The sequence below is a fragment of the Carcharodon carcharias genome, chromosome 10, assembly GCF_017639515.1.
Source record: "Carcharodon carcharias isolate sCarCar2 chromosome 10, sCarCar2.pri, whole genome shotgun sequence".
Classification (NCBI taxonomy): domain Eukaryota; kingdom Metazoa; phylum Chordata; class Chondrichthyes; order Lamniformes; family Lamnidae; genus Carcharodon; species Carcharodon carcharias.
Window position 1 is genome coordinate 53,287,959 of NC_054476.1, and position 27,519 is coordinate 53,315,477.

General features: G+C 43.6%; 1 protein-coding gene across 1 annotated transcript in view; it reads left to right on the top strand.

The window, feature by feature from the left end:
• LOC121283407 (serine/threonine-protein kinase BRSK2-like) overlaps positions 1–27,519 on the top strand; it is a 1,000,681-nt gene that overhangs the window by 847,299 nt on the left and 125,863 nt on the right. Inside the window, exon 8 of the mRNA XM_041197961.1 lies at positions 7,789–7,935. Within this exon, the coding sequence (XP_041053895.1) occupies positions 7,789–7,935 (147 nt within the window). The remainder of the gene's footprint in view (positions 1–7,788; positions 7,936–27,519) is intronic.

Here is a 27,519-nt window from a genome sequence, read left to right on the forward strand (position 1 = left end):
AGCACATAGCAGAACATGGTAAGCATCACACGTAGTTCTCAGTGCATTTTACTACAGTAATTAGTAATTGCTAGTCCCATGCTACAATATTCCATTGGCTCCAACAAAAGATTTTGGTTCATATGGAAACCACATTTTTGCTGTGGGCAATAGATAAATGTATCAGGAGAAGCCCAAATCATATCAATCTACATTAACTGTAATTGGTTATCCTGTTTGTACATTAACCTTTTTTTTAATTCATGGGATGTGAGCATTGCTGGCTAGGCCAGCATTTATTGCCCATCCCCAATTGCTTTTCAGAAGGTGGTGGTGAGCTGTCTTTTTGAACCGATGCAGTCCATGCTGTGTAGGTACACCCATACAGTGCTGTTAGGGAGGGGACTCCACGATTTTGATTCAGCGACAGTGAAGGAACAGTGATATATTTCCAAGTAAAGATGGTGAGCGGTTTGAAGAGGCACTTCCAGGTGGTGGTGTTCCCATGTGTCTGCTGCCCTTTTTCTTATAGTTGGTAGTGGTCGTGGGTTTGGAAGTTGCTGCCTAAGGAGCCTTGATGAGTTTTTGCAGTGCATCTTGTAGATGGTACACACAGCTGCTACTGTTCGTAAGTGGTGGAGGGAGTGAATATTTGTGGAAGGGACACCAATCAAGGGGCTGCTTTGTCATGGACAGTGTCAAGCTTCTTGAGTGTTGTGGGAGCTGCACTCATCCAGGCATGTGAAGAGTATTCCATCACACTCCTGACTTGGGCCTTGTAGATGCTGGACAGGCTTTGGGGAGGCAGGAAGTGAGTTACTCATCACACAATTCCTAGCCTCTGACCTGCTATTGTAGCCACAGTATTTATATGGCTGGTCCAGTTCAGTTTCTGATCAATGGTAACCTCCAGGATGTTGATAGTGGGGGACTCTGTGATGGTAATGCCATCAAACATCAAGGGACAACGGTTAGATTCCCTCTCTTGTTGGTGATGGACATTGCCTGGCACTTGTGTGGTGTGAATGTTACTTGCCATTTGTTAGCCCAAGCCTGGATATTGTCCAGGTCTTGCTGCATTTGGACATGGACTGCTTCAGTATCTGAGGAGTCGCGAATATTTATTGTGCAATCATTAGCGAACATCCCACTTCTGACTTTATGATGGAAGGAAGGTCATTGATGAAGCAGCTGAAGATGGTTGGGCCTAGGACACTACCCTCAGGAACTCCTGCAGTGATGTCCTGGAACTGAGATGATTGACCTCCAACAGCCACAACCATCTTCCTTTGTGCTAAGCATGACTCCAACCAGCAGAGAGTTTTCCCCCCGATTTCCACTGACACCAGTTTTTCTAGGGCTCCTTGATGCCACACTCGGTCAAGTGCAGCCTTGATGTCAAGGGCAGTCATTCTCACCTCATCGCAGGAATTCAGCTCTCTTGTCCATTTTTGGATCAGGGCTGTAATGAGGTCAGGAGTTGAGTGGCCCTGGCAGACCCCAAACTGAGCATCAGAGAACAGGTTATTGCTAAGCAAGAGCCGCTTGATAGCACTGTTAATGACCCCTTCCATCACTTTATTGATGATCGAGAGCAGACTGATGGGGCGGTAATTGGGTTAGACTTGTCCTGCTTTTTGTGTACAGGACATATCTGAGTAATTTCCACATTGCTGGGTAGATGCCAATGTTGTAGCTGTACTGGAACAGCTTGGCTAGGAGCACGGCAAGTTCTGAAGTACAAGTTTTCAGTACTATTGCCGGAATATTGTCAGGGCCTATAGTTTTTGCAATGTCCACTGCCTTCAGCCGTTTGTTGATATCACACAGAGTGAATTGACTTGGCTGAAGACTGGCATCTGTGATGCTGGGGACCTCCAGAGGAGGCTGAGATGGGTCATCCACTCGGCACTTCTGGCTGAAGATTGTTGCAAGTGCTTCAGCCTTATCTTTTGCACTGATGTGCTGGGCTCCTCCATCATTGAGGATGGAGATGTTTGTGACGCCTCCTCCAGTGAGTTGTTTAATTGTCCACCACCATTCATGACTGGATGTGGCAGGACTGCAGAGCTTAGATCTGATCTGTTGGTTGTGGAATCACTTAGTTCTGTCTATTGCATGCTGCTTATGCTGTTTGCTTCCTTTCATGATTGTATGTTTTTTACTCTAATACCCCACTTACAGCAAGTAAATTAGAGAGATTATATTGCATTGTGTTGTGATGGGAGTTGTGCATCTTGGGACCAACACAGAGTGGCAAAACACTTTGCCTAAAGCATGAGATCTAGGAAATTTTAACTCCCGCCTCAACCTGGCTGGAAGTGCTCATTAGCTGGGTGGCGGGTGGTCATGGGGTTTCATGCAGTAGGAGGCTACACTGGGGTCCCAAGAGATCAGTCGCTACCATTTAGGTAAATTGTTGGGATTGAGGTCAGAAGGGCATCACAGCTAGTAAGGTGGGAGAGAAGCACAAGGCAGTGGAGGCCTAAATTTTCCTTGTGGGACATAGAGAAGACACCTACTCTTCCACAAGGAAACTAAAATTGGAATTAAGCTACCTTTCAAAGCCTCCTTGGCTCCTGCTCCACCAAATTGGCCTGGTGGAGAAGCTACAGTTGGTTCCTTATGCAGGCCCACATTAAAATTGGAGTCAGGCCCAGTTATGTTATCGGAGTACAATCTGCATATTTAAAGATGACCCACCACTTTTTAGAGGATGTCACCCTCACTTGCTTAAAATTCCACCCCACAGAAATGCAGCAGAGTGGATAAGCAGCAGAGACCATTTTAACTCTCCATCTGCCCAATTTCTGCACAGTAGGCAGGGTTAAAATTGGCTCTAAGGTCTTTTTCTTTCACTTATTAGATTTGGTATTCTTGTATCAGTCTCATTATCTACACTAAACAATGGGAATGATCACTTGCACTCAAACACTCAGTCCCAGAAGATTAAACATGCCAGAGTTCATTGCATTGCCAATGTAGTATTTTATTTTCTTCACTCTTTTGATTATCTGAGCCTATTTACAGCAAAAGACCATTACACAGATGAAAGCAGCACAACAAGAATAATTACTACTTTAACTGCAGTTTTTCACGGGTGTTCTTTCCAAAGCTCCAGAAAAATCAATTTTAATTGACAGAAATATTTTCTCGATGCCAATTCAGAACCAAATGGATTTTGCCTTTTCACACTCCAATGTCACTTGTTGAAGCCAAACGATGTTGTTTCTCTTGCAGCTAGCAGGAGTCTCTTTGCAACGAGACTACCCGAAACCCATTTTTATTTGCAAGAAATAAGGTGAAATATTTTTCAAAGCTATTTGGATCTTTATAGAGAACATTCAGTTAAAAATTCTTTAAGACTTTAAATGATGTGTTTTGGATTGCTTTTTCTGTTATTTCCCTTTCTATATCAAGCTTTCATTGTTTTAAGCTACAGGAAATGTGCATTTGTGTCTATATCATTGGCCAGAATTTTACGTTGTCCATTTGGGTGTGTGGCCGACATGTACTTGCATTTTCTGTGTTTTCTGGAGGACTCTTTGGTTTACGAGCTCTCCTGGAGGCTTTCTGCCAACACATCCTTCAGGGCACTATCCTGTGCCATCTGTATTCCAGCAAATTAGGATTGTCTACTCCGCTGGAGGGACCACCTCCACCGAAGAGGAGAGAGCCAGAAGGGAGAATAAGGCTGATGTCAACAGGCAGTGCCCCAGAAAGCAACCTGTGGAAAGAGAGGTGCAGCCACATGGGGTGCAGGGCCAGCATGAAGTGCAAGACAGTTGTTGCTATTATCCTGCAGCGAGAGTCTACAGGCAGTGCTCCAGCTACCTGGACATGTCAGAGGTCCAGTACCGAAGGAGGCTCCGCCTCTCTAGGGAGACTGTGACTTCCATGTGCCACATGAATGGCCCAGAGATCGCCTTGAATTCAGTGGCCACCTGATGCCATGGTCTTAATATGACAGTGGCCCTGAACTTTCTCACATCCGGTTCTTACCAAGGGTCAGCGGGAGATCTTTGTGATGTTTCCCAATCTGCTACCCACAGTTGCGCTGAGCTAGTCACTGATGCTCTGTTCAGATGGGTGATAAATTTCATTCATTTCTGGACTGATGATGCTAGTCAGGCTGAGCGAACCAGAGGCTTCGCTGTAATTTCTGGGTTTCCCCGCACCCAGGGAGCCATAGATTGCACTCATGGCCTTAAAGGCACCAGCAGGCGAGCTGGGTGCCTTCGTCAACAAAAAGGGCCTCCACCCCATCAACGTCCAGACTGTTTGCGACCACAGGGCACAGGCTTTTCAGGTCTGCTCCAGGTACCCAGGCAGCTCCCATGGTGCGTACATCCTGAGACACTCCCAGGTGCCAAGGCTCTTTGTTGCTGCAGCTTGGTTAGATGGTTGGCTTCCGGATGGCTTATGGGTGAAAAGGTGCCTTATGACACCGAAGGATAGAAGTGGAGGAGAGGTACAATATAGGTTATGCCTCTACAAGGGCAGTAATTGAGAGGGCCATTGGCCTGCTCAAGATGAAGCTCCACTGGCTGGATCGATCATGGGGAGCACTGCAATATCCTTCAGATTGTGTGTCACTTATTGTCATTGTGTGCTGCACTATGGCACAACCTGGCTCTTTCAAGAGGGGACCTTTTGGAGGGTGAAGATAACGAGGCAGCTCCCCAGGCTGTAGAGGCTGACAAAACTGATGCGTCTGATGAGGAGCCAGAGGGAAGCCCAGGATGAGAATGTGGCTGCGGAAGTGAGGAACCTTGAGGGAGGCAGGGAGGCCTTGATTCTCTGTTCATTCAGAAAGGCACCCAAGACTTGGCTTGAAAGTGAGGGCAAGGGTAACACCTCCTTACTGAACGCTCCTGATGAGGCCACCCTGTGGCTCTTATGACAACTAACTACTCTGAAATAGAGAGTGCAGCCTTTCCTGCCTGTCACAAGCCACTCCCATGCCTAACACCAATGAGAGACGTAAAGCACAATCAGACCATGAAAAATAATAATATCTTTAGATGATGGTCATGTTTACATAATTTGAACATAGAACACATTTCAACTGAAGTCATATCACCCATGGCAACCCCTCTTGTGTTTATAGTGCCTTAAACTTCCGCTTGCGAGTGCTGCGTCTTGGTGCCACTGCACTCCCCCACCACCCCATAACCATTTCAATGGCAGCAGCATTAGAGACAGCCTCCTGACTGTGATGTCCTGTCAGCCCTGATTACCCTGGCGGACGCCCTCTGGCCAGTGGAACCCGTGCAGGCCCCGTTAGGGAGGGAGGGTCCAGTGCCCTGGCTGGACACTCCTCAGTCATCGAGGCCTCATCAGATGCCACAGGCACTGGCAGAGGAACTGCTGCCTTCATCTGGAGCGCCCTGAGAGGAGCCCGCAGATGTGACATGCAGCTGATCAGCCAGTGTGGGGTTGGCTTGAACCCCTCTGCTCACCACTGATGGACGGGTACCTAGCAGAGAGCCTAGTTGCCTCATCCATCTCTCGCACTGTCAGTATGTGGGTTTGCAGGTCCAAGCGTGACCCCAGAAACCCCTGATTCAGTTCCTGGAACTGCCTCTCCTTGAGAGTTGCCACTGTCTCAAGGAGGGGGCTGTGAGCTCAGAGCTCCAGGTCAACGCAATGCTTACGCTCTGCATGGACTCTTCCTTGACAGGGACCATGGCATGTAGGCACTCATGATCTGCACTAAATCCTTCTGTGCATTCTGCTGGATATCTAGCATCTGCCACCTGATGGATGCCTCCAGAGGCATCCATCTAGAACTTACTGAGTACAAGCAGGTTGGCCAGCCCACCATCCGTTCATGTGCACTGCACAGCATTATGGCTTCTCTTCTCTGGTACCGACAAGGCGCATTCATTAGCCCACCCACTGCCTGCAACACCATACCCTGACCCTCACACCCCCACCCCCCACCCAGGAGAAGCAGATGGAGGTGCCTGTCACATTATCACCCTTCTGTGCACCCAACACTATTGGTCAGTTCTCCCAGCCTTGGCCAGCACAGGTTTATGTGTCATTTGGCACTCTAAGTCTTATGCCCGTGAGCACCACGATGCACAGCCACCCTCTAGGACATCTATAGTTCCATGCCAAGTGGGTACTCACCCTTGCGGTGCGCAGAAGATCATGGATCCAATGCTGCAAGAGATTCAATGTGCGATGTGCACCGTAGCACATCCTGTCTGCTTACCTGGGCTGCCACCTTCTTTGTCTGCTGTGGTGGCCTCCTCTTGCCATCCCACAGCATGAGTATGTCATGCCTGTCAGTCAATGCCTCCACTAGAGCGCACAGGCACTCATCCAAGAAGCAGGGGTTCAGAGTGCCCACTGGCATTGCCCTCTCGCCTGGTGCTGAGGCCATAACTTCTTCTAATACCAAAGTCTTCAGTTCTTTCCTGGGCAGCTCTCTCAGGGTTCTTTGCACCTCCATGCAGCCTTCAGGGAGCTGCCTCTGTTCTGCTTCAAGCACCCACCATGTCCCCATTGGACCCAGCACCAGACATGCTCCCACCCCAATCGGCAGCACAGAGCTTATGTCCGTCCGGCCGTGTTTCCACATGAAATCGCGTCAAGCTTACGATCTCGGACAGGAGTGGATAACGCCTCCCCTTCTGGTCCTGCCAATCGTGCGTGACTTACATAAAATTCAGGCCATAGGCCAGGATTTTCCGGCTCTGTAATGGCAGGATCCACTGGGAGATTTGGCAGCCCAGACAAAGTTCCGCTGATTTTTGGTGCGACCAGACGATCCTGGCGATGGGAAAATCCTGCCCGTTGTTTTTGTCCCTGTACCACTGCCACCTGCACTCTAGAGAAAGAACGAGGGGGATTAAATTGGAGCAGTTGGTCATTTTGCATACTCTGTAGTTATATTTTCTCATTCCTAATGGGTGCAAATGGGAATAGCTTAGTCTGCAGATATGACTCACTTACGAAAGTTCCTACTGATTGTGTCAACTAAGATTGGTAACTTGGTGATTGGGACATTATGAAAATGGAACACTTCTGTTTATTCAAGTGAGAACGTTCCTAACCATCTAAACCCTCAAAGGTGCATCTAAATCCAAAAGGACTACCTGCTACTACTACTACTTCCTGTCCCAATCCACAGATTTTAATGCATAATCTAGGCTGGCACTTCAGTTTGGTACTGAGGGAGTGTTGCATGATCAGAGGTGTTGTCTTTCACATGAACTGCTAAACCTAGGCCATATTTGCCCTCTCGTCAGATGGTTATGGCATAATTCAGAGAAGAGTAGGAGAGTTCTTCCCGGTTTCCTATTTATCCCCCATCCTATGTCATTAAAAGCAGATTCTTTGGTCTTTATCTCATTGCTGTGTGTGGGAGCTATTGTACACAAATTACTTCCTGTATTTCCTACATTAAAATAATAACTATGCTTCAAAGATAATTATTTGGTTGTGTAGCACTTTGGGACATCCCGAGATCATGAGAAGTGCTTTACAATAACTACTATAGAGAATAAAGACAATACATAAACAGTGATATTTGAGGAAACCATAATGTTTGTGTCTCTGTGAAATTTCACCTCAACTATAATTATTCTGTATTTTAGTATTCCCTCCCCACCTGAAAAAAATAACAAGTAGTTTACAAATCTTTGTAGTTACTTCAGCTAATGGTGCTTTTCCCTAAAGCCAATTCAAAAATGTTTTAAGAAAAGGAAATTGCTTTCAATGACTTCTAACATTAGGCTTCTTATCAGTTGACTTGTAAAACAAGAATGTCAATACTGAGCTTTCTTGCTTTTGTAGGGAGCACTGCCATTTGATGATGATAATCTGAGACAGTTATTGGAAAAGGTAAAACGTGGAGTGTTTCATATGCCACACTTTATACCGCCGGACTGCCAAAATCTCTTAAAGGGAATGATCGAGGTGGATGCTTCAAAACGTTTAACTGTAAGTATTGGTTTTCTGTTTCTCAGCTGCTTTCTGGTTGTACATTAATCTCCTGTTTGACCATGCAAATCATACATGGTTAAAAAAAAACTGCTGTACATCAAAGATACAGTGCAGTGATTCCAATACTTTTAAAATTCAATACAAACTCATAATGCTCTTAAGTGTCAGTGATAAACTTTCCCACTTTTTTGCATTGTTCCCCACTACAATTTTTAACACAAGCATCGCCTGACTAAAGCTCTCATTTAAAATGAGCTAAACATGCCAATTGGGCTGTCCCAATCAATTGATATTCTATTGAAGCGTTAAGAGGAATCTCTAACTAACACAATGAGATGCAGTGTGATCAATCACAAGGCAAAAGCATCTATTCTTAGTTGGAAAACCAGGGCTGTGGTGGATTGGAGAAGATAATTGCTTTTCAGCAAAGCTGCTTCCCTGGTGGCTTAGTGGATAATTTAATTGCCCAGTTAGAAGCTAAGTCAGGTAGACCTACAAGATCCTGGGCTCTGCACTGCGCTGTGTTAACTAACCTGAGCTAGCTGGTGAAGAAGATTGCACAATAATTCAGCAACCTTACTCCCCACCTTTGTTTCAAAGCATTTAAGGGTAGGAGAAGGGGAAAGTAATTAGCCAGTGTTCCTCCTGCTAACCTCTTCAGAAAATTATGCTATGTGAATGTCAAGTGCAAACACTATCAAGCTCAATTCCAGTGCCCTCCAAAGCAACTAGCCTGTCAATCCTCAATCCTAGATAAATGAGAAGACTGTTGTTTGAGTGAGGTAATGCAAGGCGTTAACATTCATGTTGCCATTCAGCAGCATGAGTCACTATCTCCTGAACAAAAAGATTGGGTCTTTAAGGAAAAGGCTATGTATTTTCTTTTAATGTATACTGTCTGGAGTACTGTGAGTTATATGCAAAGCAGGAAAATTAAGTGGGGAGATAGAGTATTTGCTCTCTGAAACTACGGCATATACTTTTAGAAATGGCTATCTTGCCATTGATTTCACATTTACATTGAACAATAGGATCATGAGTAACTTGCTCTCATCTCATTTGGCAGAGCAGATGCCCTGACATGATGAACAACTGGTTTTCTAAAGTTGCTTTTATATTTAGTTTAGTGGCAGACGAGAGCATCTGGCTCATACAATGCAGGTTCATACAACTGCCAGTGACCCCAGAATGTGAGCTGAAATCGCTTAAATTTGCTATACAGAAGGTTGACCTTTTTTCTACCAGCTCTTCCCAGTGGCTATAGTGAATCTGGCAAGGCTACATAGAATTACGTGGTCATTTCACCAAAGAACCTGGCCATTGGCCCCAACCATTCCTCCGCACAACACACACCTGTCTTTTTCCACATCCCTTTGTCCCTCTTTCCACATCCCTTTGTCCCTCTTTCCACATCCCTTTGTCCCTTTTTTCCTTCAACTATTTATAAACCTGTTCTTAAATGTTGACATGCTCTCTGCATAAATCACTAATTTGATCAATGACTTCACTACTTCAAAATTTGCAGTGTTATTTTTTATAAAGTTCTTTCTGTCCTCAATTCTAAATCTTTTAGAAGTCATCTTATAGCTATGTCCTCTTGTTCTAGACCCCAGTCATTGGAAACAGTCTGTTTTCTTTTATTCTGTCCAATCACTTCATAATTTTAAACATTTCTATCATACAGCTCATTAATCTTCTCTTCTAATGATAACAGCTCCAATTTGTAAGTCTGTCTATGTATTTATATTTCCTTATACCAGGCAGCATTCTGATAAATCTATGCTGTAACCATTGTATTGCCTCAACATATCCTTCCTATAGTGTGGAGCCTAAAACTTCATACAGTGTTCTAACTATAATCTTATTAAGATTTTATATAGATTCATTATTATATTTCAGTTTTCATTTTTCTGGAAGCCGGTGTACACCAGATCCTCCATATTTCTTCCATCCACCATTTCTGCCATTTTCTCCTAGAACTCTATCCACTTTAACAGACGTGAGCTTTCTTTCTGAAATCCATATTGTCAACCACTAATTATTGTTCCTTCATCTAGACGTTTAGTAATATTGGCTTAGTTAAAGGGCTGTAAAATTTTCCTTACCACAATGTTAAACTAACCAGCCAGTAATTACCCTGATTAACTCTGTCTCCATTTTTGAAAATGGCTGCTTTCCAGTTCTCCGACATGCATCCACTCTCAACAGAACCCTAAAATATTGACCCAGAATTTTCTGGAGACTTTTCTGGCAGTAAAAGCGGCATAGAGCCCAGTTTATGCTGCAACAACCTGAGAAAATTGTACACTTTGTCTCTTAGGCCATGCCATAATTCACTGGGACATTTGTAACACTCCGCTGTTATGCTGCTCTGTGCCAAAAAAATGATAAATTAATTATCCAAGCTCAATCCTGTTTAAAATCAACAGCAAATGTGAGTTACCTGAATTAACTCCAGTTTAATCACTACTACAACTTAGACTGTAAAGTAATGATACTTCTGGGCCTTTTATTACTTGGTAGCGAAGTGATTTATTGCTCCAAGATCAGATTTCTTTACACATATGCTAGAGTTGCCATGAACTTGTTTAGCTCCCAGGGAGTCTGATCCCTAGCGGAGTGTTGCCTTTTTGCAGGTGTTAAATCACACAGCGACTTCACAGTTTATTACAAAAATTGGATATCACAAAAAAGCTTAAAAATCAGAGTATGATTAAATCTATATATAAACATTGGAAACACAAAAAACGACACATTCAATGTGTAACGTAGATATGTTGTCTCAATATATTGGGCTGTGAGATGATTGGACCAAACATCAATACTTTATCATTAGACCTCAAATTAAAATTACCTTCAAATATTAAACATATTTTCCAAGTGAATGATAAATAAATTCTCATTTGGAAGCTGAGCTTTGCCAACAAAAAGCCTCAGAGCTTCAAGTCCCCTTTGCAAATCGAGATTTCTCCACTTCACTATCTTGTTCATCAGTGTGATGCCCATTTCCTTTTCCTAGGGAGCTGAATGTTAGAGGCCAGGTATATGTAATCAAACATGGTACCCTGGTCATTTTCTCTAATTCTCTCCTGGTAATACTGCTTTCTGGGAGAAATGTCAAGGTGCTTTCCAGGGACAACAGGGCTCTTTACTTTATACATTGGGAAGAATTTTTTTTTTATTAGAATATATTTTGTCCTATCATCCTTTTAACTCTGAACTATCTTGGTTGAGGATTGGACTAAGTGAAAGTGACTGTTCAACTAATATAAACACAACTTTGACTTCTCTTAATGTATTGATATCAGAATTATGCACATAATGTCATACCTACACATTAAAGTGTCACTCACCCCAACCCACCAAACTGTTAAGGCCTCAAGTAAGCCCCTAGGATTTTGTCACCAACCTTACTTTCCCATCCTAGAATATTGGGAACCAGAGTTTGTACTTATTGTTAAAATGTATGGGATCTGAAAGCATGCCTGCTAAATTAACTGAATAAGCAGATATGCAGAACCAAAGTTTATGGAGAAATAATCTGCTGTAGCACATCAATAAAAGGCTTACACCTATAGCTTGATATAGGCAATAGATGCATACTGACTAAATCAGCTCTTCATTTTGTTAGCATAGCAAGTTTGAGTTATACCAATATAAGTCTCTTTTTGTATTGAATGAAATGTTATTAATGCCTCTACAAATGGTTACCAGAGTATATGACAAACATAGGGCTGAACTTAACGCTCCCCCCACTGCCAGACCTGAAGCTGGGGTAGTCACGTTAAATCCAGCAGCTGGTCTGTCCACTGTCAACCTACCCGCCACTGCCCCCATTGCAATTTTATTAGTGATGGGAGTGGGGTTGGATAGCCTGCCTGCCTGTGGGACAATTGAGGCCCCTACATAGGAAATTAATGCTCAATTAAGAGCCTCATCCCACTTGGGATTTAACCAGCAGCAGGAGAGGCCCACACCAAGTGGCCAGTCTGACAGGTTTTCCTGCACAGACTGGTGGCAGGGTGGAGGAGGTGGGGTGTGGGTTGTTCCTTCTTAACAGAGGACCATCCCCAAGGTATAACCTTCCCCCATCAAGCCCCCATCTCACTGACCACCCCAGGTTCCCCTCCCTGCATGGCCTCTCAAACCCCACAGTCCTCCACCTCCCTCACCAGGGATAGTCAGCATGTCCCCATCAAGGCCCCAAATACTTGCCAAATCCCATTCCAGCTCTGAATACCGCCTCAAGCTCCAAGCGCAGTACCAGCAGTGGCCACTGCTCCTGGTGTTGCTGCCAGTACTGGAGCGTTGCAGAACTCTGATTGACTGGCAGCTCTCTGAGACAGAACTTCCTGTCCCTCAGGGGCAGAAGTCCCACCTCCAGTCTATTAATGGTTAATCAACTGTTAAATGCCTGCGGAGCAGCCATTCTTCTGCTGGGTGGGGAGCCCCAGGACTTTTCGGCCAAGGGTGGGGTGGGTGAATTTGGGGGTACGTGGGACCAAGGCACCTCATAAAATTATTGAGTATCAGATAACCAACAGTGATACTTCTATTTTCACTTCCCTATGTAGCCAGTGGTCACCTCCTGAAATCAAAATCCTCAAAACTCAATTGCTTTGGACTAAGTTTTTAATCAACCCTCAAAACCTCCTCCTTTGGCTTGGGTCCTTTTTCTTTAGACTTCGATGAGATGCTTGGGAATATTTTTCTATGTCAAAGCTGATGCGTAATGGAAGTGGTGCCATCAAAAAGAGGGAATGATTTGATCAAATTCGAATTGTGCTAAAGCTTGTGGGTGAGCTCATCAATATAATCCATTTAGTCAATAAGGTAAAATAAAAACAGAAAATTCTGGAAATGCTCAGGAGGTCAGGTAGCATCTTTGGAGAAAGAAACTGAATTAATAGGGGGGATTTTATGGAGGTATTGGGTCTTTTGCCTGCTGGCTGGAAAGCCAGTGAGAGATCCTCGTTGCATCTTCTTGTGCGCTTAAGTGGCCACAGCTGAACCATTCCCTGGACCCAGGACCCTGGGGTTGGATATGCTGCCCTCCAAGAGCTTCCAGCTAATCAGAGGTCAGCATCACTTTTGCTCACCAGCGTCGTTAGGGAGGTTATGGCTGCCGAGGAAACGGCGGCCATCGGAGGCCCAAGATCGAAGAGCGACCCAGGTCATAGTTAAATCATGGTGGGAGGGGATTTGGAGGATGGGGGTTGTGGGGGGAGGGAAGTTGGCAGCAAGGGCAGGAATGTGGCTTTCCACTTTCGTCCCCATTCCGATGCTAGGTCCCTGAATCAGGCATTGAGTATTGAATCCCATTCATTCTTTGCTGGGTGGATTCAGCTAACCTTATACCTAGACAGTTGTCAACTTGTGAAATTCACCTCCAGGGTTAGTATTTGTAGGAGAAACAATATTAAAGTTTAGGTTGGGTAGGTGGATGAAGGAATGTGGAATAAAGGGACACAGGAACAGAGTAGTTAAATATATTGTGGACTGTTGGCTGATGTAAGTATGAACAAAGGCTGATTGAGACAAAAGGACTGTTTCCTTGTTATTTGTATCAAACCATGAGCAGAAAATCCAGGGTTTTTGTTTCAGGTTAACAGTGTTGGGTACGATGACCAGTAGAAGAGGAATTTATTTTGAAGCTAATATTTCAGATGACATTTGAAAGGAAACATCTGTTATTTAGGGAAATAAGAGGTGGGTGGCAACATGAGAAATAAGAGTGGAAAGTTTAGGTGAAAACTTACATGGAAACATGCTGGACATCTTCCCACTCTTGAAATGGGGTTTGAAGGGATCTTTTATGTTATATGACTGGGTGATATTGCTTATTAGAAATTCCATGCTATTTTGTGACAGGAAGTACGGACACAATATCAAATATTCTCGAAACTGTTGATTGTTTTTGATAGTTTGGGAATGTATGCACTTAATTGCCAAACACCTATTTGCATACATAGAATCAACAACAGAGGCACAAAACATTCAACCGACCGGTCCATGCCTTTGTAAATAATCCACAGTTAATCCTCTTCCCACTTCCCATTTATAATTATGTCTTCCAACCCTGCCCTTTTATCTCACCATTCCCTTCGTCCTCATGCATCCATCAAACTTCCTTCAATGTGCCAGTGCTGTTTGCTTCAATACTCCATGTGGCTGTGAGTTCGACGTTCTTACCGCTCTGCTTAAAGAACTTCCTCCTAGACTCTTTATTTGATTGGTTTCTGTCCATCTTTATTTATGTGGCACCCTCTTTCCCACTTTCCATCAGTCTGAGCAACTTTCCTTAATACTTTGTTTTCTGCTTCATAGCCATCTTTAAATCCATTCTGCTTCCGAGTCCCGACTGCACATGCCCCGAGCTTAGTCGTGAGTTTTCTTGTGTCGCATCTTGTGAAGGTTCATGTGTGCTGTACTACAACCCTTGCCCTTCTCTATTCTTTCTGTTACTTCATTCAAAGAATTCAGTAAGTTTGGCCATCCTGGTATTTGCAGCTCTGAGAAAATCTATGTTTAACTTCTCCATAATATAATTGGCAATCATCCAGCATCTATTAATGTGAAAGTAATATCATGCTGCAACCTTTTCTTAGCTTATCCATTAACTGATGAGATGATTGCTATTTCAGGGCTGGTTCAGACTCAATTCATCTAATATTTTTTCAAAAAGGACTTCCATTTGTTAGATGCCTATATTAATACCTCAATTACAGAGACACTGTTATCACTGCTGACTAGACTTGTCTGTATTTGCGTTCCTGCTTCCTGCCCTTTTGTTGATGCTGCAGTTGAAGGCTGTTTGTATTGTAATACATCACCCTGTCATGCCTGAGCAAGAACATTGTATTAGTTTAAATTAGCTCATTATTGAATTTGCTCTGAATGTTGAGTTTTGTGGGCCCGTGCGCAGCAAAAAAATACATTGTTTTTGTTTTTGATAGAGTTTGAAGTGTATCTATTCCATTGGAGTGAACTATTAGGAGTAAGAAATGGTTAGTTGAGCACTGGGGAGTACTTACATTCAAAATTCTTTTTTAAATTCAGCTCTAGTGATATCTCTAACTAGGAAAGTTCTATCAATAATTATTTTAAGAGAATGTAAAGATATGACAGAGTCAGGAGCACTGCTTTGGATATGAGCGTACAGGATGTTGGCAAAGTTCTCAAAATCATAAGAAAGGTGGCGCTTCTTACAGTCAGAAACTTGGAGAGTACAGTAAACATTGTGTTATCTGGCACTCTACCTACCAAAATTCATTACTAACAGGAATTTCTGATGTTTCCCCCAATATGAAATCTCACTTTACCAACCAGAAACATTGACGAAGTTATTCGGAGCCAATATTATTTTATACTTTGATTTATGTTTTAATATATTGTTGAAGATTAGAAGTAAAAAGAATGTTGTTCTTTACTTCCTGAGAACTTGCATATTAGTTCATGCTATCATTTATTATGCTCTATTCTGTTGGTAAATGGAACTCTCCACTATCTGGCATTTTTGATTAACTGGCACCACTCATTCCCCACATATGCCAGATAATAAAGATTTCACTGTATAATCTCCAATCACTAATAAATGGTTTCAAGATTCCTGCCAGGTATTTGGTAAATCCCTGTCCTGTGTGGGGTGGATCATAAATTAAGACTGCCTCTGGACAAAATTTTCTGTGCAAAAAATGAAGTTCCAAAATCCCTGATATTTCAAGACAAATTAGTTTCTATAACAAGTGCAGGATAATTAAGGAAAGCCAGCATGGATTCACTAAGGGAAAATCATGTTTAACTAACTCGCTGGAGTTTTTTGAGGAGGTAACAGAAAAGGTTGATAAAGGAAACACGGTTGACGTGGCATATATGGATTTTCAAAAGGTATTTGATACAGTGCCACACAACAGATGTGTGAACAAAATTCTAGGTCATGGAATAAAAGAGAAAGTAGGCACTTGGATAAGAAATTGGCTGAGTGACAGGAAACAGAGAATGGTGATAAATGGTTGCTTTTCAGATTGGAGGAAAGTTTGTAGTGGAGTTCCCCAGGGGCCAGTGTTGGGATCTCTGCTCTTCCTGATATATATTAATGAAGTAGACTGTGGTATGCAGAGCATGATTTCAAAATTTGTAGATGATACAAAGATTGGAAACATTGTCAACTGTGATAGGGATAGTCCTGAACTTCAAAAGAACAAAGACATGTTGGTGGATTGGGCAGACAAGTGGCAGATGAAGTGCAATGCAGAGGAATGTGAGGTGATTCATTTTAGCAGGAAGTTTATGGTGAGACAATATAAAATAAAGGGAGGGCCTCTAAAGGGGGTGCAGGAACAGAGGGACCTCGGTGTATACATACATAGATCTTTGGAGATGGCAGGGTATGTTGCGAGAGCAGTTAATAAAGCATGTAGTATCTTTGACTTTATCAATAAGGGCATTGAGTACAAGAGTGAGGAGTTCATGTTGAACTTGTATTAGACAATAGTTAGGCCTCATCTGGAGAACTGCATTCAGTTCTGGGCACCATACTTGAGGAAGGATGTGAAGGCATTAGAGAAAGTACAGAGGAGATTCACAACAATGATTCCTGGGATGAAGAATTGTGGCTATGAGGATAGATTGAAGAGGTTGGGACTCTTTTCCTTGGAGAAAAGAAGGCTGAGAGGAGATTTGCTTGAGGTATTCAAGATCCTGAGAAGTATGGTCAGGGTAAATAGCGAAAAACTGTTCCCACTCAAGAGAACATCAAGAACTAGAGGGCACAGATTCAAAATAATTGACAAAAGGAGTACATGCGATGTGAGGAAAAATGTTTTCACCCAGGGGGTGGTTGGAGTCTGAAACAAACTTCCTGAAGAGCGGTGGAGGCAGGTTCGATCAAGGTTTGCAAAAGGGAATTGAATTGTTACCTGAAAAGAGAGAATGTGCAGGGGAGTGGGACGAGGGGGAATGCTCTTTCAGAGAGCCAGTGCAGACTCGCTGGGCCGAAAGGCCTCCTCCTGCACTGTAAAGATACTGTGATACTGTGATATGAAGCTGTTGGAACAAGGGAATTCTCAGATTGTTTGAAAAATGGAGATCATTTGGATGGCAAGATCATTGAAAAAATCCTTTTTTTATGGATCAGTGGAAGTCTTACATTGTTGGTAAACTCGATGAACTGGGTTTCTTGAAAATTAAATGATGGATGTAAAGCTATGAAAATTTCTTAATGGTATTAAGTGGCCTTGAGTTATTTTGCCTAATAGCTGCTGTGTGTCTCAATGTTTAGAAATACAACTGATTGAATGGAATGGCTCGCACTTTTATGATTCCTCTATCAGTTTAACTTGAGAGTATTTTTTTAAGTAGGTTAGGCCATTCAGCATTAGTCATAACATGAAATATAATACCTCTTTGTCTGAAAAGTCAGGGAGTGCTGCCCCATTATCTTTTCTAAGTAGTGTAAATTATGATGCACATCAATAATTGCACACTTATGATTAATGCAATTTACAGTTCTTAACAAGGACGCATATTACTTCAACACTTCCTGCCACTAAGGTATGTCCACCTTACTGATATATTAATATCACTTTCTTATGGACTAGGGGTGTATAATTTGATTTGGGCTGTTATCTTCAAAATATCAACCCTAATTTTTAAGATCCTTTCTTTTGATGAAATGATGATTAATTCATGGTGTCCCTCCTGCATCTCCATCACCTTGAGCTGACAATAGCGATCCACTGGCTTGCTGGCCTGAAGATTTTTGTGAAAAAATGGATCACATGTAAGATCAGAAAAAGAGCAATGTGGGTTCTGCAATTGTGCATCGAGCTGATGCTGCAATATACTGTACCATCTGCATGGATTTGTATCCACAATTCTCCATAAAGTGAGTATCTAATTTTAGCCAAGCTAACATGTGATTGTACTAAATGGCAACGAGGCATCTACAGAGAAAAGGGAAAATCAGGCGTCAAAGCAATCTTGATGGTATTGAAAAGAAGGAAAGAAGGGCTTGCATTTAAATAGTGCCATTCAAGGCCTCCGCACATTTCAAAGCATTTTACAGCCAATGAAGCACTTTTGAAATGTAATTACTGTTCTAATGTAGGAAACATAGTAGCTAATTTGCAAATGGCAAGCTCCTACAAATAGCTATGTGATAATGATTAGATAATCTATTTTTGTGATGTTGACTGAGGGATAAATATTGGCCAGGACACCAAGGATAACTCCCCATTTTGAAATACTGCAAAGGGATATTTTACATCTAACTGAGAGGGCAGTGAGGCCTTGGTTAAACATTCAGCTGAAAGACAGCACCTCCAACAGAGCAGCACTTCCTTGGTACTGCACTGGTGTACCTGCATTAATTTTGTGCTCAAATTCTGGAATGGGACTGAACCTACAATCTTCTGACTCAGAGGTAGGAGAGTGACCAACTGAGCCATGCATAGCACACAACTGGATCTGCTTGTGGCTACATCGTGGATTGTTCATTGAGGTTGGAAAGCAAGGTGAATACCTATTAACTGTGAAATAGTAGGTGGAATACAGAGAAAAGAAATGTTTGCACAAAGTAAGGGACCACCGTATTTTTCAACAACATGATAGATTGCATATTATTTTTTAATTAACAACATTAATTTTCTGCATAAACAAAGAACAGGTTCTCTGAGCAAAGCGTATACTAATTGACAGTTAACGTGCTTTGTCATTGGGCACTGAGGCACTGTATTCACTTTCTGCATGGGTGTGCTTTAATCATCATTTAATACACACTTTCTTGTTTATTAATAATAAACTAATGGTTCCCACATTTCTTTGAAAGATTTGGCATCCAGAGTGTTGTTAAAATTATTGTAGAAGTAATGTTACCTTCTATTCTATTTTCATATATTATTATCATTAATCTGGAAACGAACTGGAAAACAAATAGCGCATGGTGTGAACTGTGAACAGGCTTATCACTCAGTATCACCTCATAATTGCGCTCTAATGAATTTAAATTTATTTTTAATGCAAAATATGTATCTGCAATCTCCCCTGTGTTTACAAAAGCTCTAAAATTACAAAACTGATGTGATTTTCTCAGATGGTTCTGCTCTTGTGATTTTGACTGATTGTTTCACGTTAATTTTATTATACCTAGTCTTCCAAAAGCCCTGTAACATTTATTCCATCAATAAAGCTTTAACATAAATTCCTGTATTAACAAAAAGCTGTCTTGATTCTCAATACTAGTTAAATTTAGTAATGTAACTACCATTGTAAATGAATCACCACAGGGAATTTTGAATCCTTCATATATTCATTTTAAAGGGACTGTGTCATCATCTGCAAGACACTGAGGGTTAGATTTTTCGACTCAGTTCATTTAAATTTTCTTGATGGTTCCCAGTGGTACTGGGGCTGCCAAAGGTTATTTTTCCTGGATCAGTGGACAGCCAGGATGTGAGGTCAATACATAAATGCATATGTGTATATTAAAATTGCACCTGCCAGCATTGCATTAAATAGGATAGCCCATTTATATAGTCCATTCGTTCTTCAATCCTTTCACTAATTTTGCAACATAGGATGCAAGGAGTTCAATAGCAATCCTAGTAAAACCAAGTTGTAAAGAGTTGATTGTGGGAAATTCATCACATGACATGTTCCCATCATTTGAATAAATCCACCCAAATATGGGCAGATGTATTCAATCTCAACTGCAAATTTTGATGGAAAGTTCCTTAAATAGTGGAGGATTCTAGTGGAGCCGCTCCATGCCACTTTTCCTGCCTCTGCTCACTGTGCTGCCATCGAAAATTGGCGGGTGGAAAATTGAAGCCAGAGTCTTATTTGAACTGCACCATAGTTAGTTGATGAGATAGCTTGGAATAATTCCAAACTGACTAATGCAAAAACATGATGGTTCATAAAGGTTTTGCATTCCACAGAGTTGATAACAGCTTTTCATTGCTGATACCTTGGGCTGTCTTACACTAATATCCAAATAACATACATGATTCCCTCACTGAAGAGTGGACACAGTGAGGTAGAGTTATGGCTTTGGGTGCAGTTGGCAATCTGGATGGAAATTGTGCTCAAAATTACACAGGTTTTCCAAAGTGAAGTTATGGTTCAGGTTTACCCTCAAACCTAAAATATTTCATGAGCCAGCACAATCAGGCAGTGTTTTGGAATATAATATTTTATTTATCTTTCCCTTTGTTTTTAAAAATACTGCTTGATACATTTAAGAATGATCAGCTGCTTTTAGTAATACAGCTGAAGATAGATTTATCATTTAAAAAATTGTCTGCTACTTGTGAATAATTAAATTTTAAATAGCTTTAAATAATTGAAAATGATGGTTAAAAAAAAAATACAGAACCTTTTACTAATTTCATTCGTTTACAATAGTTAGTTTCTTAATAAATTTAATACTTTTCAATATTTAAAATGTTTTAACACTTGCCTACTAATGCCTTTGCACCAAAAACAAAATAGGCTTTATGTGAAGAGTCTCTTCGAAGGTTCACAAGTGAAGGCAGGCAGATTTTTCCATCATGTCTTGCAACCTGAGGAGTGCAGTGATCGTCCCTTTCTGAAGTTCCCGAACTTGTTTTTCCGCCTCCAGCAACTGAGGTATGACTGAGTCCAGAGGCTCGTCATCTTACTCAGATTCAGCAGATTGCTGTCCTTCAGTAGTTCGCTGAGTGCCAGAAACGTGGGAAGCCCGTGCCGCTGCCGCCTGCTGTAGATCAGACTGTGCAATGTGCTCACCAGATTGTGACCCCAAGGCTATTCTAGGGCTAGGTCTCACTGAGGAATGTGTCTCTGCACTGGTGTACGATTTGGGTGAGCGCTGTGATGGGTCTTCATTTAGGGTGTCATTAGCTACTTCTTCCGAAGTATGTTCGGGGCTTGAGTCAAGGACCTGGCTCCTGGACCCCCTTGGCTGCTTCCCAGATGTGCCTGCGAAAGCAGGAAAAGGTAATTAGTGCATGGCAGGTGACTGCAGACCAGTGGAGCTGACTCATAGCATGGTTATTTGATGGGTGTTGATCTGCTGGATCTACCCAATGGTTGAGCACCGCCAACCTCACTGTCAGCACAGGAATGATCCAGATCATCACGGGCCAACTGGATGTCTCTATTTTCAAAGCCTGTGAGGACCTTGATGTCAGGCATTCCTCCCCCAGTCTGTGACCTCTCCGTTTTGTTATGTGCCAGCTTGTCCTGCATGAAAATGGAGATGGAGAGAGTGTAAGCAGGATGCCTGCCAGGCCAGATGAGAAGGAAGCCTGGCATGTGTGGGTGGTGTGTGGTGCCATGGATGGGTGAGGACATGAGTTGCAGGGCAGATGAAAGTGCGTATGAGAAAGTGAATAGTGATGACCCTTGAACTGGCAGTAACAGATTCATGTGGATGTGTGATGGGTTTGTGTGTGTGTGAGTTGAGAATGATAAGAAGAGTGACGAACCCTGGTGGAATGGAGGAGATCATTCATCCTGTTTTGGCATTGGATGGCTGTTCTCTCTTGCAGGGTGTTGCCACTGACCATCGCTGCCACTGCCTCCCATGCTGGATTAGTGGCCTTGCTTGTTGGGGTAGAGGACTTAATGGTGGGCCTCCACTTTGTCCAGTAGGTGCATAAGGGAGGTATTGCTAAATTCAGTTGCTGCACATTTCCTCCCTTTGCTAGCCATGAGTTTGCAGCAGCTTCCGATCCTTTAGCGAGCACTAGCTCTGTGCAGGATCGCCCTTTAAATTTGGCGCTCGGATACTGATGGCCTGAGGTGACAGCAGGGCGGGCGAATTGGAGGCCGCTACACCAGCAATCTGGTATGTTTCCCAGGGATGCATTGTTAATGAGGTGGGTTGTGCCGGGAAGGGTACAATATGCCACTAAAACCCACTATTGCTGCCATCAGGTAAATGTCCTTTTTCCCACCCACTGCCGCTCTTTGTGGAAATCTAGAACAATTCTGCCCATAGTTCAACAAAGTGAGACCCGATGAATGTGTTTATGATTAGTTAATTGTTTACCCTGTGTAGGAGCACCCTCTTATGGCCATCTGTGTATATATGGTCAAACCAGAATAAACTAGTTTTCAGTTAGGTACTTTAGAACTCACGTGCTTCACACTGTCTCTTTTCCATCCTGTAAAGGTATCACAGTCTAATGATGCCGATAGGATTTGGATTCTCTAGCCGAACAAATATGGTTGAAGAAGCTTAAAAAAAACCAATGAGTTGTGAGAGTTTTTTTTTGCTAAGAAATAGTTTTAAAAATCTCATCTTAGGAAAAGTTATTCATGTACACGGGTGGACTGAACTTTGAAGATGGTTGCATCAACAGGTATTATTGGGTGACTGGGAAAGTATTGTCATGACTGAGAGTCTCTCGGTGCATATGTGGAGTGGCTAGAGGTGTATTTCACTGCGAATAATATCCTCTATGTTCGTGATAATCAGGCTGCTAATCAGGCATTGGTAGAAAGGAAAAGGGTGATATTTCTGACTGAAGCAGGCTCAGAAAATGTATGAAATGCTCAAGAGCTTGCTCCCCCCACTAAAGCCAAAAGGCACGCCCCTGTCAGACATTTTGTATAAGCTTGAGCAGCACTATAGTCCCAAGCAATTGGAGATCGCTGAAAGCTATCAGTTTGAAACAAGGAATGTTGTTCATATCTACATTGCATACAGAATTGTCCATTTGTGAAGGCAGAGTGCTACAGATGCAAGAAGGATCATTTTTCCAAGACATGCCAAAAGAATGTAAATGAAGAAAATGCTGGATGGAGGAAGTGGCAGTCACTGCATGCGGTTGTTGAACAGCACCAGTTTGATGTGGGGTTGGTTGAGACCCATGTGATTTGAAGCACAAGGATATTTGGTGGAAATTTGCAAGGCATCGTAGTCCAAGCAGTGTTGGATAGAACTCCAGTAAACATGGCGCTCAACACAGGGGCATCAGACAGCGTGATTCCTAAATCGCTATACCATCAAAAGTTGAGTCAGCATCATCTGGAGAAATCACACACACAATCACAAAGTTACAAAATCCCCATAATGAGAAGTATACCAGTGTCAGCCACACACATGGAGCAATGTGCAGAATTGCCCATCATTGTGGTGAAGGGTGAAAAACCAGCCTTCTTAGGAAGAAACTAGTTAACAGCACTTAAGTGGGGAGATGTTGACATATTGGTAATATTACTCACTATTAATCCAGATACCCAGGCTAATACTCTAGGGACATGTGTTCAAATCCCACCACAGCAGCTGGTGGAATTTAAAAATTCAATTAATCTGGAATTGAAAGCTAACCTTAGCAATGGTGACCATGAAACCATCAATTGTTGCAAAAACCAGAGATAAAAACAAAAAAACTGCGGATGCTGGAAATCCAAAACAAAAACAAAAACAGAATTACCTGGAAAAACTCAGCAGGTCTGGCAGCATCGGCGGAGAAGAAAAGAGTTGACGTTTCAAGTCCTCATGACCCTTTGACAGAACTTGAGTTTGAGTCCAAGAAAGAGTTGAAATATAAGCTGGTTTAAGGTGTGTGTGTGGGGGGCGGAGAGAGGGAGAGAGAGAGAGAGAGAGGTGGAGTGGGGGTGTGGTTGTAGGGACAAACAAGTAGTGATAGAAGCAGATCATCAAAAGATGTCAACAACAATAGTACAAAAGAACACATAGGTATTAAAGTTAAAGTTGGTGATATTATCTAAACGAATGTGCTAATTAAGAATGGATGGTAGGGCACTCAAGGTATAGCTCTAGTGGGGGTGGGGAGAGCATAAAAGATGTAAAAAAAAAAAAATTTTTTTTTATAATGGAAATAGGTGGGAAAAGGAAAATCTATATAATTTATTGAAAAAAAAAAAGAAAAGGAAGGGGGAAACAGAAAGGGGATGGGGATGGGGGAGGGAGCTCACGACCTAAAGTTGTTGAATTCAATATTCAGTCTGGATGGCTGTAAAGCGTCTAGTCGGAAGATGAGGTGTTGTTCCTCCAGTTTGCGTTGGGCTTCACTGGAACAATGCAGCAAGCCAAGGACAGACATGTGGGCAAGAGAGCAGGGTGGAGTGTTAAAATGGCAAGCGACAGGGAGGTTTGGGTCATTCTTGCGGACAGACCGCAGGTGTTCTGCAAAGCGGTCACCCAGTTTACGTTTGGTCTCTCCAATGTAGAGGAGACCACATTGGGAGCAACGAATGCAGTAGACTAAGTTGGGGGAAATGCAAGTGAAATGCTGCTTCACTTGAAAGGAGTGTTTGGGTCCTTGGATGGTGAGGAGAGAGGAAGTGAAGGGGCAGGTGTTGCATCTTTTGCGTGGGCATGGGGTGGTGCCATAGGAGGGGTTTGAGGAGTAGGGGGTGATGGAGGAGTGGACCAGGGTGTCCCGGAGGGAGCGATCCCTACGGAATGTCGATAGGGGGGGTGAAGGGAAGATGTATTTGGTTGTGGCATCATGCTGGAGTTGGCGGAAATGGCGGAGGATGATCCTTTGAATGCGGAGGCTGGTGGGGTGATAAGTGAGGACAAGGGGGACCCTATCATGTTTCTGGGAGGGAGGAGAAGGCGTAAGGGCAGATGCGCGGGAGATGGGCCGGACATGGTTGAGGGCACTGTCAACGACCGTGGGTGGGAAACCTCGGTTAAGGAAAAAGAAGGACATGTCAGAGGAACAGTTTTTGAAGGTAGCATCATCAGAACAGATGCGACGGAGGCGAAGGAACTGAGAGAATGGGATGGAGTCCTTACAGGAAGCGGGGTGTGAGGAGCTGTAGTCGAGATAGCTGTGGGAGTCGGTGGGTTTGTAATGGATATTGGTGGACAGTCTATCACCAGAGATGTCAAGGAAGGGAAGGGAAGTGTCAGAGATGGACCACGTGAAAATGATGGAGGGGTAGAGATTGGCAGCAAAATTAGTAAATTTTTCCAAGTCCCGACGAGAGCATGAAGCGGCACCCAAGTAATCATCGATGTACTGGAGAAAGAGTTGTGGAAGGGGGCCGGAGTAGGACTGGAACAAGGAATGTTCCACATACCCCATAAAGAGACAGGCATAGCTGGGGCCCATGCGGGTACCCATAGCCACACCTTTTATTTGGAGGAAGTGAGAGGAGTTGAAGGAGAAATTGTTCAGCGTGAGAACAAGTTCAGCCAGACGGAGGAGAGTAGTGGTGGATGGGGATTGTTCGGGCCTCTGTTCGAGGAAGAAGCTAAGGGCCCTCAGACCATCCTGGTGGGGGATGGAGGTGTAGAGGGATTGGACGTCCATGGTGAAGAGGAAGCAGTTGGGGCCAGGGAACTGGAAATTGTTGATGTGACGTAAGGTGTCAGAGGAATCACGGATGTAGGTGGGAAGGGACTGGACAAGGGGAGAGAGAAGGGAGTCAAGATAACGAGAAATGAGTTCTGTGGGGCAGGAGCAAGCTGAGACGATCGGTCTACCGGGGCAGTTCTGTTTGTGGATTTTGGGTAGGAGATATAAGCGGGCCGTCCGAGGTTGGGCGACTATCAGGTTGGAAGCTGTGGGAGGGAGATCCCCAGAGGAGATGAGGTCAGTGACAGTCCTGGAAACAATGGCTTGATGTTCAGTGGTGGGGTCATGGTCCAGGGAGAGGTAGGAGGAAGTGTCTGCGAGTTGACGCTCAGCCTCCGCGAGGTAGAGGTCAGTGCGCCAGACAACAACAGCACCACCCTTGTCAGCGGGTTTGATGACAATGTCAGGGTTGGACCTGAGAGAATGGAGTGCAGTAAGTTCAGAGAGAGACAGATTAGAATGGGTGAGAGGAGCAGAGAAATTGAGATGACTAATGTCGCGCCAACAGTTCTCAATGAAAAGATCGAGAGAAGGTAAGAATCCAGAGGGAGGGGTCCAGGTGGAGGGAGAATATTGGAGATGGGTAAAAGGATCCGTTGAACTGGGAGAGGACTCCTGCCCAAAGAAGTGAGCCCGGAGACGAAGACGGCGGAAGAAGAGTTCAGTATCATGCCAAGCCCGAAATTCATTGAGGTGAGGGCGTAAGGGTATGAAACTAAGTCCTTTGCTGAGCACTGAACGTTCAGTATTGGAGAGGGGAAGGTCAGGGGGTATAGTGAATACACGGCTGGGGTTGGGATTGGAAGATGGGGTGGGGACGGAGGGACAGGCCGGGGTGGAGGGTCCTAGATGGGTGTTGGTGTCGATGAGTTGTTGGAGCTTGCGTTCCTTAGCACTTGAGAGAAAGAGAAAAAGTTTCTTGTTGAGGCGTCGGATGAGCCGAAGGATAAAATGAAACTGGGGGCACGCGCAGCTTTGAAAAAGGGTACGGCGGTGCTGCTGGAGGGAGAGGTCGAGTGTGTTCATATGGCGGCGCATGGCACTGAGTGTGGATTTCAGAATGTGACGGGAACAGCAGTCCGAGAAACGTTTTATGTCCCGGAGATACCTGTAATCCTGGGTGGGTTCGAAACATGAGGGGTGGAATTTCAGTTGAAATCCACGTGGGGTAAGTCGGAGATGGAGACAGTCACTGAGAAAGGAGATGTGGCTGTGAAAGCGGGTTTTAGTAAACACCTTGTCAAACACCAGGAGGGAAATGGAAAGCAAGGAAGGTGAGCAGGGCAAAAGAGAGGAACGGAAATCTTTTTGCAGAAAAGAACAGAACTTCTTCAAGGAGGTAGGCATTTCTTGAAGAGCAGTGGCAGTCAATTAAACACAGAGATAAAAACAAAAAAACTGCGAATGCTGGAAATCCAAAACAAAAACAAAAACAGAATTACCTGGAAAAACTCAGCAGGTCTGGCAGCATCAGCGGAGAAGAAAAGAGTTGACGTTTCGAGTCCTCATGACCCTTCGACAGAACTTGAGTTCGAGTCCAAGAAAGAGTTGAAATATAAGCTGGTTTAAGGTGTGTGTGTGGGGGGCGGAGAGAGGGAGAGAGAGAGAGAGGTGGAGTGGGGGTGTGGTTGTAGGGACAAACAAGTAGTGATAGAAGCAGATCATCAAAAGATGTCAACAACAATAGTACAAAAGAACACATAGGTGTTAAATTTAAAGTTGGTGATATTATCTAAACGAATGTGCTAATTAAGAATGGATGGTAGGGCACTCAAGGTATAGCTCTAGTGGGGGTGGGGAGGAGAGCTCCAACAACTCATCGACACCAACACCCATCTAGGACCCTCCAACCCGGCCTGTTCCTCAGTCCCCACCCCATCTTCCAATCCCAACCCCAGCCGTGTATTCACTATACCCCCGACCTTCCCCTTTCCAATGCTGAACGTTCAGTGTTCAGCAAAGGACTTAGTTTCATACCCTTACGCCCTCACCTCAATGAATTTCGGGCTCGGCATGATGCTGAACTCTTCTTCCGCCGTCTTCGTCTCCGGGCTCACTTCTTTGGGCAGGAGTCCTCTCCCAGTTCAACGGATCCTTTTACTCATCTCCAATATTCTCCCTCCACCTGGACCCCTCCCTCTGGATTCTTACCTTCTCTTGATCTTTTCATTGAGAACTGTCGGCGCAACATTAGTCGTCTCAATTTCTCTGCTCCTCTCACCCATTCTAACCTGTCTCTCTCTGAACTTATTGCACT